This window comes from Actinia tenebrosa, unplaced genomic scaffold (assembly GCF_029948245.1).
Source record: "Actinia tenebrosa isolate PJP-AT-01 unplaced genomic scaffold, QUT_ActTen_1.0 PGA_scaffold0__85_contigs__length_37466705, whole genome shotgun sequence".
Lineage (NCBI taxonomy): Eukaryota > Metazoa > Cnidaria > Anthozoa > Actiniaria > Actiniidae > Actinia > Actinia tenebrosa.
In genome coordinates this window covers 14,368,783-14,382,228 of record NW_028292569.1, presented here as the reverse complement: position 1 = coordinate 14,382,228, position 13,446 = coordinate 14,368,783, and the positions used below count along the sequence as shown (strand labels likewise).

Below are 13,446 nucleotides of genomic sequence, written 5' to 3'. Positions count from 1 at the left end.
TCAGTTGCACACCATGCACGTACTTCTGGGAATCAATCGACGGCTATAAGTATATCAGACGAAGAGGACAGTATTGTCAATCTTTTGATAGAATACTCATTAATATATTTGATTTATCGGCTTGGGTAGTGACCTCGCTTCCTCATACGCCTTGTACAGCCTTGGATCTAATAGCTAAGTACTGATTTTTGTAATGTAACAGCGTTATCTTATCACCTTATTCTGGTTCAGCAGTAGAAGGAAGATTGATTAAATGAAGTATCAGGAAAATTAGAGCTGTTGATTAACTAGTACATCATTTGGCGATCATTGGTAACATGATCAAAGGATTAAATAAATGTGAAAACTTGGAAATATATAGGATAACACAATGAAAGAATAAAAGAAAATAAGAAAGGAAAAAAGAAAGAAAAAGAAAAAAATATGATTATAAACGATGTGAGTGGCAGTTCAAACCAGTTTTAAAGTTTATTTAGATATTTCTCTAACAAATGATAGTTAACTACAGCCAAAAAGAAATAAAACATACCTGAAAAGAATATTGAAAACTCGGACTTAGTTTACATCAGGATTTGTCTTTTTGACAGCTAGGGAAAACAGACGAAGATAAACAGACTCGTTCTAATGATGCATTAATTGAACAAACACGGCTCAGACATTACAAAAACCTTCACCTTCATTTACTATAATCTCTTATTCTTTAATATTTCAACTTGTTGTTTTTGGAACAACCGCGTTCCTGCGCGAGCTGCGATATTGTGAATATATAGTCGAAAGATTGAAGCAAATTTTGAAAAAGCTTTGGTTTCACTCTTCTGCTCGGCATCTCTAACCAACCGAGAATATGTCTTTGCTTGAATTAAGTGCATGACCTTTACTCGCAAAAATGCTTGGAGTGTTTTGAGCTGGCAAGCCAGCTGGGGGCATTCATTCATTGCCGTTCTGCCGTCTGGCGTCGTTGCAGCAGCACTCGTAAACAGAGTATCAGATTTCAGGACTAAAATCGTTCTTTCACTGTCAAGGTAAATTAATATCCAGGTAATTCTATATACAAATCCATACTATACCTCTTTAACAACAATAGCATTTAAAACCCACGAAAAAAGATAAAAAATATATGTCTTTTAACCAAAACAAATTCTTGTGGTTTGCAATTTTTTTCATGGAATTTATATCTAAGGATGTTTTTGTACGATCGCGAGTGCGATGAACCGTGCTTCGGGGCCACCCACAGAAGTAACTTTTATATTAGCTAATTAAAGCAAATTTTATAAAAAAAAAGTTATGTATTTTTGTAATTAAGATCGAGGTGTTTATATCTGTTTATTGATACACAAACAGACCACAAAACTGATAAAATATCTATCTAAAACGGCAATGTTTACTGGTCTAACAATGAAACACTAATAGTTAAGTGGTGTAACGTGACGTGTTTGGAACATCAGCCAATCAGACGCAGAAGACATAGGACATGCCTGGGCATGTTACTCAAAAGCGTGACGCGTGTTTTATAGTCAGTACCAAAAACCCGTGCCAAGATATCTATTAAGCACATTTTAGACACGAGAAATAAATCTAGATTAAATTATTTAAGGTAACGTATCCTATGCTGAAATATATTTTCTTCGATCGAAGTACGAAGTAGTTTTGAGTCGATTTGGCTGTGAATGACAGCGTGACAATATTTTTTCCCCCGGTTTATGAATTACGAACTTACAGACATATTCACTCGTAGGATCGCTGTATGAGGCAAAATGGAATGCTCTTTACTAATGGTAAGTTGTGTTTTTTTTATTTTTTCTAATGATCTATTGCTTTTAAAAACTGGAGTATCTCGTATGGGGTCTGTAAAATTCCCGCGCTTACTAAAGACATTGCCAAACGTATTCTCGACGTTGGTCGTGGAGTTGGGGAAATTATTCACACCTATCAACAATGTCAAGAGACTTCCTTCATATAAACCCAAATTTAAATACTTCCACTGCTTTCAGACTTATTCTAAACTCCCAGTCGGATATATTGATAATAACACTCATTCCTCTAGAGCATGGAACTCGAACTATCCGAATCCTTTTCAGAAAGTTTTTCGACTATTCAAAAATCTTTATTCAGCACATTTTTGGATCGCATGCAATCACATTGTAAACATTTAAAAAAAGGCGTTGTTCTTTTCTTTTTTAGCCGGAAAATCACTAAAATATATCAGGCTTATGAGTTTATTTTTTTGCTTTGGTATTTAATAGGCTGTGATGGGTTTTTGGTTGATTTTTATTTAGGTTTTTGTAGCGATCTTGCTTCATCGCCATTCAGTATATAGTGTGTTTATATGCTAGGTCATTCATTCCCAAGCTTTGACCTCTCGATCATAGCAGCTTGAAGCTAATAAATCTCAAGAAAAATATGATAGTTTTTTAGAGTTTGAGTTGATGAGTATCTATATGAGTATATTCCTTGTCCTTATGTACCCAATTATTGAGAAAACGTGGGCAAACTAAAAACTATTAGCGTAGAAAATTAGCATGGGAAAAACATTAGACGGCTGTTAGTGATAAGTATTTTTTCAACTTGGGTTTTAATCTGCCGTGCTTATTTAATATTCGTGTACCATCAACAAACATATTATAGACCGCTAATCGAATATTTCGATCTGTTTAGACTCGACATTCGCTAAGTTTCGAACGACTTCATAGAACTTTTGCCCAAACGGAATAGTAATTTTTGTTAGCACTTGTGTCCTGGTTTTTGCATTTTTTTTTTTTTTCGTCTCATAAAAAGATATTATCAGATGACCGATATTATATATATCCACTTTCTTAAAAGAGATACCCTCTTTTCCTTGTGGATAATCCATACAGCCCTTCTAAATCGCTATCACGACTATCACAGATACTTATAGTGCACTCTGTTCATGGAGCTCATACAACTTCCTTCTCTTTGCCTGTTTTTCCTTGTTCTCGTTCAGAGCTGTTTTGACTTCGATTTTTGAGATTTACGAAACTGCTAGTCAATCTTTTAATCTTTGAAAAGACAAAAAAGATATTTGTCTCCAGTGAAATGGTTTCTTTTTACTTTCAAATGGTTTTCTCGCATTAAATCAGAATTTTTTTTCGTATGTCTGGTCAATGAAATGGGTCGATTGCCGAGCACGTTGCCTGAGCATTACATTGGCGTTTGCCACACAGTAGACATTTCTTGTCCTTAAATGGTTTCCTATAGCCCTACAATGTCTTTTCACTTGTACTGTACAACTTACTGGAATAGATTTTTCCCTGTCACTGAAATGCAAAACCAAAGTTTTGATAAATTGAAATGACAGTGAGTCTCGTCAATGCATGTGTTACTGCATAATTCACACAAGCAATCATCATGCAATCTCTCTTCCAACACACCCTTTATTTCTAAGCGATCTTTGACGAATTTTCTAAGTATATTTTTAAACTTAAAGTTGCTGGTAGTTATCCCTCGCTGTGTGAGCCTATTTTCATTCATTCTACTTGATAAAAGACATCGTGCTGAGAGTGTAATTCCACGACACGACGAGACAACGTGGTCATCTTCAACTCAGCTCAGCATGATGCCTTCAGTTGGACTCGTGCCGTGGCTAGCGCACCTTCGACATTTTATCCGGGATACTATTCGCTCTTCTTTCAGCCAAAAACGTGAACATAACATTTAATATATCCCATGTATTTTTTATATTGATATTACATTATGCTGGTAAATAAATTTTAACTGATGGTTTCAGTTTATGCATCGAGTTGCAATATCTGAAGTCTGCGCACGATGTATAAAATGTACACCAAGTTATTCACTTTGGCCTAACTTTCCTAACTTTATGACTCTTCTACGTCGTCGGTAATCGTTCTATATTCTTAAATATTTCATATTCTTAATCATTTGACATAATTCTCACCGTAAATGAATGCTTTTCATTATGACTTTGAACAAAATTCAATGCCATTTTCCCATTCTAAATGAGCTATTAGGTAATAATATTCCTAAAACAGGGTTATGCGGTCAATGGATTAAACTATTAAAATCAATAAAAATTATTTGACCAACAACGGCTTAGGTAGTCGAACAAATTATTCGAGGAAAAGGAGCAGTCTCTCTTTCGGGAATTTGTAAAATTTTGAATGAAATAAGTTTTTCTCTAAGAAAAAAGGGTTTCGTCTTATTGACGTGTGAGTTGCGACTGAAGGATCGTATGTTCTAGATGTAAATTTATTTATCAAGTTGAGCAATAATGGAAGAATTAGGTCAAGAGCTGCCTAATCTATACTAAGAAATGGTTTTGAAAAAAAAACTATGATAATTAAGTTTATAAATGCGAACACTTATCCAAGGGTTAGGCTTTTTGACTTGTTAACTGACAAATATTGCTTAAGTTTTGCCCAAAGTTTATTTCACGAATTAATCAAAGCGTGGGTTAAAAGTTGGAAAATATTTTCTAGACTTTGAACCGTTCAACATTGGATGCCAAAATAGGGAAAACTTAATCCATAATTAACTTGAGTATGATGAAAATGTTAGTGCATTCTATTATCGACTGATAGCATCATACTGACTTAAAATTAAACCAAATACAAATATTAAGCATAATGAAGGGGTTCATAGAGTATTCAAGAACCAGACGAAAGCAAAAGTGAAAGTAAGCATTGTTATTTTTCGGTAAACATAAATAGGGGAAGTCCCTTCACAAGTGAATTGTACTTTCCAACTACCATGCTGTCTACATTCCTATAGGTGTGTCAGGCGTGACTTTATACTTCACTAAGTAGATTTACTTTGCTTAGTATTCTACATATTTATAGCTGGGAATGATATTAAGAAATCAAGTTCTATGCCACCAAAGGGAATTCTTGGCTTGAATTCTTGATTCTTGAAGTTTTTCATTAGAAATTCCTACGAAACGTTTTGTATAATCAAGATTGAATTGTGTCTTTACAACGAGGATTGTAGAGAACTTGAACAAAAAAAACATAAAAGAATCAAAAAGCTTAGGAATATCAAGAAAGAAGAATTATCAATATTAGGACTTGATATCCGTAGCTTCGTGATAAATAAATATGAAAATAAATCTTACAGATACAGTCAATGTCATTAACGTTGTCCACCGAAAAAAGATATTTACACATTTACACATTTACACATTTACACATTTAGACTAAAAGAAATATCACGTGTTTCCTCGAACGTTTTGACATAAAACAAACGCTGAAATACCATTCTCCATCTTAAATCCTCACTAAATGGTCAGGGAATTCTGGATTTTCGATTCACGAGTTGAATTTTACATTCAAAGTTCAGGCTGACGAACACGAGGCAAAGAATGCATAATGAAACACGTGATATTTCTTTTAGTCTAAATGTCTAAATGTGTAAATGTCTTTTTTCGGTGGACAACGTTAATGACATTGACTGTATGTGATATTCAATGGATAAGTTTTTCAATTTTCCGTGAGACAGGTCACCAAATAACGATTTGACTTAAAGCTACCGAACTTTTAAATCTGCTTAGGTTTTTATTTCTAATTTGTTTATTTATTTATTTTGGAGCTTTCAGAGTTTCCTATAGGTCTGTTCAATCATTCTATTCAGCAGAGATCTTAAGGTCTTGAACTGGATACACCAGCAAAAACTCAGTGAATAGTCATCAAAGGAATGCCAACAATGAACCTGTTTAGACACAGAACAGACACAGGGGCTTATCGATAAGGAGTAACCAAACAATCTCGTTTCCGTTGACAGGTTATATTTTTCCTGAGCTTCATTGGCCTTGTACAGTCTTCGTGCAATTTAATTTGTTCTCCTGGTGAATTCCTTTCTCCGCCATGTAACTGCATGCCTTGCCCGGTAAGTTATGTCACCGTTGTCCACTGTATAAGTGTATTTGCTGTTTTAACTGTTAATATAATGTAACTGCATGCCTTGCCCGGTAAGTTATGTCACCGTTGTCCACTGTATTAACTGTATTTGCTGTCTTAACTGTTAATGTAATGTAATGTGTTGACTTATATCGTTTTGGACAGAGGAATTTCATAAATAAGCCCGCCAAAAAGATATATAGCAACCGATTTCTGTGAATTCACCCATCCATCCATCCATCCATCCATCCATCCATCCATCCATCCATCCATCCATCCATCCATCCATCCATCCATCCATCCATTCCATTCCATTCATTCTCAGAAAACATCCGAGTTCTCCAGGTGGAAAGGCTTCGAAGAAACGAGGTCTTCTGTTTTTTGAGCCCGATGAGTCAATGAATTGTGAGTCGTGAGTCTGTGAGTCATGAGTCACGTCATTTAAACTTATTTTTCATTAGAACATTTAAGTCTATCCGCGCATTTTAGCCCTCCTTTAAAGATGGTGGCCACTACCGCGAATCCTTCTATAGTCGGAAGCGAGGTGAAACAATCGGTAGCAATATTCTATACATGAAACCTCAGATCGTTTGGTGGTATTCCAATAACTAGAATATGAAATATTGGCAATTTTCCTATTTGACTCTTGACTCATTGACTCATGCGGCTCATCGAACGCCTTTCTCTGAAGAAACGCCTATCTATACTTATTCATTATTTCCAATGCTCATCGCGGTCTCTTTCGTTTTTGTTAGATTTTTCTCATTCTCTGGTAAAATTACTCATTCTTTTACTCTCTGCCATTTTTTCCATGATAATTTCTCACATATAATCGTAACGTATATCTAAATGCATTATCTTTCTACCTTCCTCTCCAGAACGGAACATTCAACAGCAAAAGGAACAATGACAGTAAGTGCCATCGTTGCAAGAAGCGTTGTGACCCTTCTATGGTAGTGAGAAAAGAATGCAACAAAACGCACGACACTGTGTGCTCTTGCAACGATGGCAAATACCTGGATCCAGGGATATTGTTCTGCGTGGTCTGTGATGCATGTAAGCCCGGTTATGGGGCCGAGAGACCATGCAGCACAGAGAGCAACACAGTTTGCTTACCATGCACACCGGTACGTTTTTAAAGGTCGATTTGATCCCCCCCCCCCCCCCCCCCCATCCCCTCCCTTTTTTTTTCTTTTCCATCTGGGTACTTTTTCTCCTTCTTCTACTTCTTCCTCTGCTCCCTTCTTCCCTACTCCTTTCCCTTTCTTCATCTCCTTGTCCTTCTTCATCCTTTCTTATTCTTACTTCTCTTCCTCGTCGGCTTCTTCTTCTTTGCCTGTTCTTTTTACTCCTTCTTCTTCTCTTATTTTCCCTCCTACCCCTTTCTTCGTCTCCTTGCCCTTCTTCTTCTTCTTCTTCTTCTTCTTCTTCTTCTTCTTCTTCTTCTTCTTCTTCTTCTTCTTCTTCCCTTCCTCTCCTACTTCTTCTGCCCCTCTTTCTTCATCTCCCCCTTCTCTCTTCTCTTTCTTCTTCCCTTTTCCTTCTCTTCCTCTCTCCCCTTCCTCTCCTACTACTTCTGCTATTAGTCTCTAGAATCTCTAAGAGAAAGATAACTTCCCCATCGTTTCTTTTCAGGGCAAAACATATTCCAATATAACAAGTTTCTCCATTCCCTGCAAGGCGTGCACGGCGTGTCCAGCTGGCTACAGTATCAAAAGAAAATGTACCAACATCACTGATACCGTGTGCCAGCTGACACCGTCTTATGTTAACAGCACCCACGCCACCCAAACAAAAACGAGAAATTCCAAAGGTACTAATTCATTTCTTCAAATGTTACTACTCCTAACTTCTTGGAGAACTCATTTTTCATTTTTCATTTTTTTTTTCATTTCTCATTTTTATATTTATATTTTTCATATTTCATTTTCATATTTCATTTTTCATTTTTCATTTTTCATTTTTCATTTTTCATTTTTCATTTTTCATTTTTCATTTTTCATTTTTCATTTTTCATTTTCATATTTCATATTTCATTTTTCACTTTTCATTTTGTAATTTTTCAAATTGAGGTAAAAATGCATCGAGTTTCCAAGATGGCGTCTATTTCGTCTTCTAGAACGGCCCCACAACGCACTGCAATGCCAACTTGATTCGGTCTTGTCCTCAACCTCGGAGTGGCTAATACCACAAGAAAAACATTACTGTCAATTTCGTGCCTCTGTTTTAAACTCGAACTCGCTGTAGAAGGGAGAACGATCAAATTTTAAAAACTTCAACCTTTAAGATTATCCCCGATTATTCCAGTGGAGTTTCAGCCAAATTGAATTATATTTTAAGCGATTTTATGTTAAGTGCGGGCCTCTTTAACTTTAGTTTCTTTCCTTTGTTAGGTCCAGTTTCAACAACGGATGCGTCGATCGCGACCGAAGCCAGCAAGAAGGATTTCGTAATCCCATTAGTAGTGGGGGTATCCTGTTTCATATTAGGCTTGTTGATCTTTCTGATCGTGAAGGTTTACAAACGATTAAGGGCTCGCGAACGACAGCCTGAAGTTGCTCACCGTTACTCAGACGGCGAAGAAGGTAACTTGCGAATACCCCTGAAAGAGGTGGATAGCTAATAGACGAAGGTAAAATATGGGAATGGAATGGAATGGAAATTGGGATGAGAATGGAATGGAATTGTATTGTAAAAAAGTGAAGAACGATAAGAGTAAAGCTAAAAACAGAGTTGTGTTTTTGCCAAACCCTGTAAAAATCGGTTCAATTCATTTTCCTGCCTGTTTTTCTCAGATAGACCTATTTAGTTTGAGCGTAATGTTTTCCCCTTTCAAACCACGTGTCATTCCCTTGAGAATTAGATTCGTTGTTTGAGTTGCATCCATATTCATGTGTCTTCTTCTGCACAACCGTTAAACAAAGAAATGATACTCTAGGGAATGACATGTGGTCTGTAATGGGAAAACATCACGCACCACATAAACAAGTCCAACTTACCTTATTCCGCCCAAAAGTTCTTGTCCAGGCCCACGCAATCAATTAGTACCCAGGCTCCTCCTCTATGTTTAAGATGACTTCATTTTTATCTTTCATAGTGATCAATTTTAAATTCCTTTTCTTAATGTTTTATTATTCCAGCCATTCCTATCAAATCCAAAGTCGCTCCACTGACTAAGTCACGTCATGGTGCGTTACGTGGACGTCACACACGTCACCTGAGGAGAAATGACAGCAGCCGTGACTCGGACTCTCAAGGAAGCAGCACGGGATCTCTACAGGAGGAGAAACCACGTGACCCTGGTATGTATGGGATGGTTTGAGGGGGGTGGGGTGGGGAAGGGATTCTCTGTTGCTCAGGGTTAGCCTCGATTTTATGTCGGAATATTCACGTGTTCAAGTCACGGTTCGTGGAATTTCACTGAAGAGTTTATGTTGTTGAAGTTGCGTGTTCTTTACTTTACCTGGTATTTGTGAATATTTAGACACTGATACGAGGCTAACCCTGAGTAAATGAGTCTGTAATCAAGGATCACAGCGGTGTTTTACGAATTCGAACAAGGTCGATTCCTGATTACTGATATTCAGTGTCGGATTCCAAATGGGCTGCGATATGGACTGCGGCCTGGGTATTTGCCATTCCTGGTAACGAACTCGTCGGGCAAGGGATTGTGGGATTTTCTGGGACTCGAGGCGCGGTAACTGAAAGAAGAGGGTACAATAGCACTAAGGAATCAAAGATTTATCCAACACTTTTTCTTTCTTTCAACAGAGCGTCTTTTTCGCGACCTGCCTAACGAGCCCTTGGTCATAGAGGACCTTGCACTGTCGTTAAATCCTAAAAGCAGAAACAACTGGGTTCGATTGGCAGGAGAACTCGGGTATTCCAAAATACAAATAGATAACTTCGGTATTGATCCTACCCAAGCTACCCAAAACCTTTTAGCTGACTGGAGGACCATGAGAAATAGTACGATTGGCGTGTTGTACGCGTGTCTACAAAAGATAGGAAGACAAGATGCCTGTGAAGTCTTGGACCGCATTTCAGGAATGTAGAATCTAAAACGGAACGAAAAAATGTTTAGGAAGGAGAAAGACTTTCGTTTAAAAAAGCACAAAATTTTACTACTTCAAAAGACGAGAATATATGATACATCATTCGCAATATAATAGAGGAAAGAATATGAGGATTGAATGATAAATTATGTACAAAGAAAGGGTTGGAGAAAAAGGAAAGATAAGAGAATAAGATAAAATTATCTATTTTAAAGACCTTTGGTGAAGAAACTTAGAAAAACTTTGGAAAAACATTTCAGGAAAAAAAGTTCATGTTAACGACGGTAAAAAAAATTGTAAATAACAAGTAAAAGTAATGATAAAAGGGTAAATTTTACACCGTGAAAAGATGAAAGAGCTTGCTGACGTTTTACCCTTTTATCATAACTGTTTCATTAGAAACACCGACGCAGTTCACACTAGTTTTTAGCTAGTTATCACTTCGAGTAAAACGTTAAGTATTGGCAGTGAAGAGAAACAAAGTAAAAAATTATAGTTTTAGAGTTAGATACTATAGTTTTCAATGCTTATGTAATTAAAAATAATTTTTTAAGGCCAATGTAAAAAAATTAGTTTTAAAGTGCCTATCACCCTTCTGACGATATTCTCAGTATTGATTCTACATGGGGTAAGATGTTGAATAACCCGATAAAATTACATAGTTTGAGTGCGGCTTCTTGAAGTTATGAAGGTTTTTCCACGCCATATGCTAATGCTGTGACGTATGAGGAGTAATCATTTAATATACAAAACATTACTGGCACACATAAATAAAATTTGGAATGCGTCATTGTTTTTCCCATTGCTCTCATAGAAATTATTGCAAGTTAGTTTTCCCATAGAAGCCGGTGTTTCGAATAACGAGGAACAACAAATAACCATGAATGCCTCCTCATACGTCACAGTATTAGCATATGACAAGGAAAAACCGGCTTTATAACTTCAAGAAGCCGCACTCAAACTAAAATTTTTTCGGGTTATTTAACTTCTTACCCCATGAAGAATCAATACTGTTAATATTGTCATAAGGGTGATAGGCACTTTAAGTTTGGAACGTTTGTAAAATGCATTGGAAATAGAAACATTTACAAATGAAAATAGGTGAAAAAACTGAGCAATGGAATAACTGATCACTCACGCCAAAACCCACTTGGGAATAAAAGCTTAATTCTGTGTCTCCCTCAATGAATGTTATAACCACATAGTTCAATACAGTGGGGAAAGAAAACAGAGAATAGCATGCACAAAAAATGGATCAAAAAACATTCCTAAATGCTATCAATAAAAGAAAAAAATACATTTCTTCTTAAAAATCTATGTTTTGCATACTACCTTAAGTAAAGAAAAATATATTACAAGGTGTGAAAATCGTCCAAAATCGATCAAAACCATGGGCTATAGTCCATGCTTTTTGCCTGAAAATGGCTTAAAATCACCTATCAGTTTGCATCCCTCATAAATAATGCATATTTTTTCAAAAGGTGTGAAAATGGCCCAAAATCGATCAAATCCATGGGAAGGAAGGAAGGAAGGAAGGAAGGAAGGAAGCTTCTTTATTTTGCCACGGTAAAAACATCAGTCGATTGCCTAAAAATATTTAAAAGTAAAGATTTACGATTAAAAAGCTAGTTACTGTTTTACATGTTTGCCGTGGAGCCCTTAGTTACAACTTTTCTTACTGTACAAACTATCAATTTCCGTTTTAAATTTTCGTACTGACTTGACCTCTTTTATATTTAACGGTAGGTCATTCCACAATTTTGCCCCACTATAGCTGAATGATCGTTTTAGATATTCAGTGTGTGGCTTAGGTATTGACAGTTTATGATCATGATTTCGAAGGTTGTATTTAGTATGGTAGTCGGAGAAAAGGTTTTGTAAGTAAACTGGTGTATGTCCCTGCATCGTCTTAAACATTAGTAGGGCTTTTTGTTTTTTACGACGAACTGCAAGTGTATCCCAGTTTAATTGGTCAAGGAGATGGCTAGATCTTATGTCATAGTTAGATCTTGTGATAACTCTAGCCGCTCGATTTTGACGCTTTTGTAGTTGAACACATAGTTTATCACTTAATCCATCCCAAACTGCACTACAATAGTCCAGTTTGGGTAGAATTAAGGCTTCGTAGATTTGGATGGCACTATCGGTCGAAATAAATGGGCGAACACGTTTTAGAGCCCCTATACTTGAAGAGATTTTCTTCGAAATGTTGTTAACATGTTCTGACCAATTAAGGTTTTTATCGATAGTGACACCCAAAGATTTGGTGTGATCAACTTGTTTAACGCTAGCTCCATTAATCGCAATATTAATAGTGGAATCGCATTGCGCTGTGAACTTTTGGCGGGACCCAATAATCATAAATTCCGTTTTCGCTACATTCAAGCTTAGCTTATTTGCTAACAACCACTGATGTATATTAGTGAGTTCAGTGTTGATGCTTGGTTCCAAGTCTCCTACATTTTTACCATGAACGCTGATGCTGGTATCATCAGCAAACATTCTTGTTATGGCTTGCGCCAAACAATTTGGTAAGTCATTAATATACAGGAGAAATAAAAGTGGGCCTAAATTACTGCCTTGTGGTACACCGCAGCTCACAGTACAAGGCTCAGACAGACTTCCGTTAACACTGCACAGCTGAGACCTCGTCAGTAAATAACGGAACCACTTGAGTGAGCCTTCATCTACACCATAATTCGATAGTTTGGACAAAAGAATTTCATGATCTATGGTGTCGAAGGCTTTTTGGAGGTCTATGAAGATTACTCCGTTAAGTAGTCCCTTGTCTATATTAACTGACCATTCGTTCGTTGCTTCGAGCAACGCGGTGACAGTGCTGTGCAGGGAGCGAAAGCCTGACTGGCATTCCGTCAATAACTGGTTTTCATTCAAATAATCGTATAGTTGATCATAAACGATCTTCTCAAATATCTTTGAAGCAGTGGGAATGACCGAGATTGGGCGATAATTGTTTAGGTCAGTTTTCTCCCCTTTTTTAAATATAGGGCTATAGTCCATGCTCAAAAAGTGTGAAAATGGTCCAAAATCGATCAAATCCATGGGCTATAGTCAATGCTTTTTGACTGAAAATGGTATAAAATCCCCTATTTTGCATCTCTCAAAAATAATGCATATTTTTTCAAAAGGTGTGAAAATGGTCCAAAATGGATCAAATCCATGGGCTATAGTCCATGCGTTTTGCCTGAAAATGGCCAAAAATGACCTATTTTGCATTGTTCATAAACAATGCATATTTTTTTAAAAGGTATGAAAATGGCCCAACATCAATCAAAACCATGAGCTATAGTCCATGCTTTTTGCCTGAAAATGCCATAACATCCCCTATTTTGCATCTCTCATAAATAATGCATATTTTTTCAAAAGATGTGAAAATGGCCCGAAATCGATCAAAACCATGAGCTATAGTCCATGCTTTTTGCCTGAAAATGGTATAAATTCCCCTATTTTGCATCCCTCATAAATAATGCATATTTTTTCAAAAGGTGTGAAAATGGCCCAAA

At 36.6% G+C, this 13,446-nt stretch overlaps 1 protein-coding gene across 3 annotated transcripts; it reads left to right on the top strand.

The window, feature by feature from the left end:
- Positions 1–428: 428 nt before the first annotated feature.
- Positions 429–11,095, top strand: LOC116302618 (tumor necrosis factor receptor superfamily member 16). 3 transcript variants are annotated; one of them, XM_089032291.1, is made up of 8 exons: positions 429–1,594; positions 1,736–1,775; positions 5,752–5,856; positions 6,746–6,994; positions 7,503–7,680; positions 8,261–8,452; positions 9,008–9,169; positions 9,639–11,095. In XM_089032291.1, the coding sequence occupies exons 2-8, from the start codon at positions 1,755–1,757 to the stop codon at positions 9,920–9,922; spliced, it is 1,191 nt and encodes a 396-aa protein (XP_088888417.1). In that variant the 5' UTR covers positions 429–1,594; positions 1,736–1,754; the 3' UTR covers positions 9,923–11,095. The 3 variants fall into 3 exon arrangements, with proteins under 3 accessions (XP_088888417.1, XP_088888420.1, XP_088888423.1); XM_089032294.1 differs by having other exon boundaries at positions 429–1,775; XM_089032297.1 differs by lacking the exons at positions 429–1,594; positions 1,736–1,775; positions 5,752–5,856 and adding an exon at positions 5,923–5,938.
- The last annotated feature ends 2,351 nt before the right edge of the window (positions 11,096–13,446 follow it).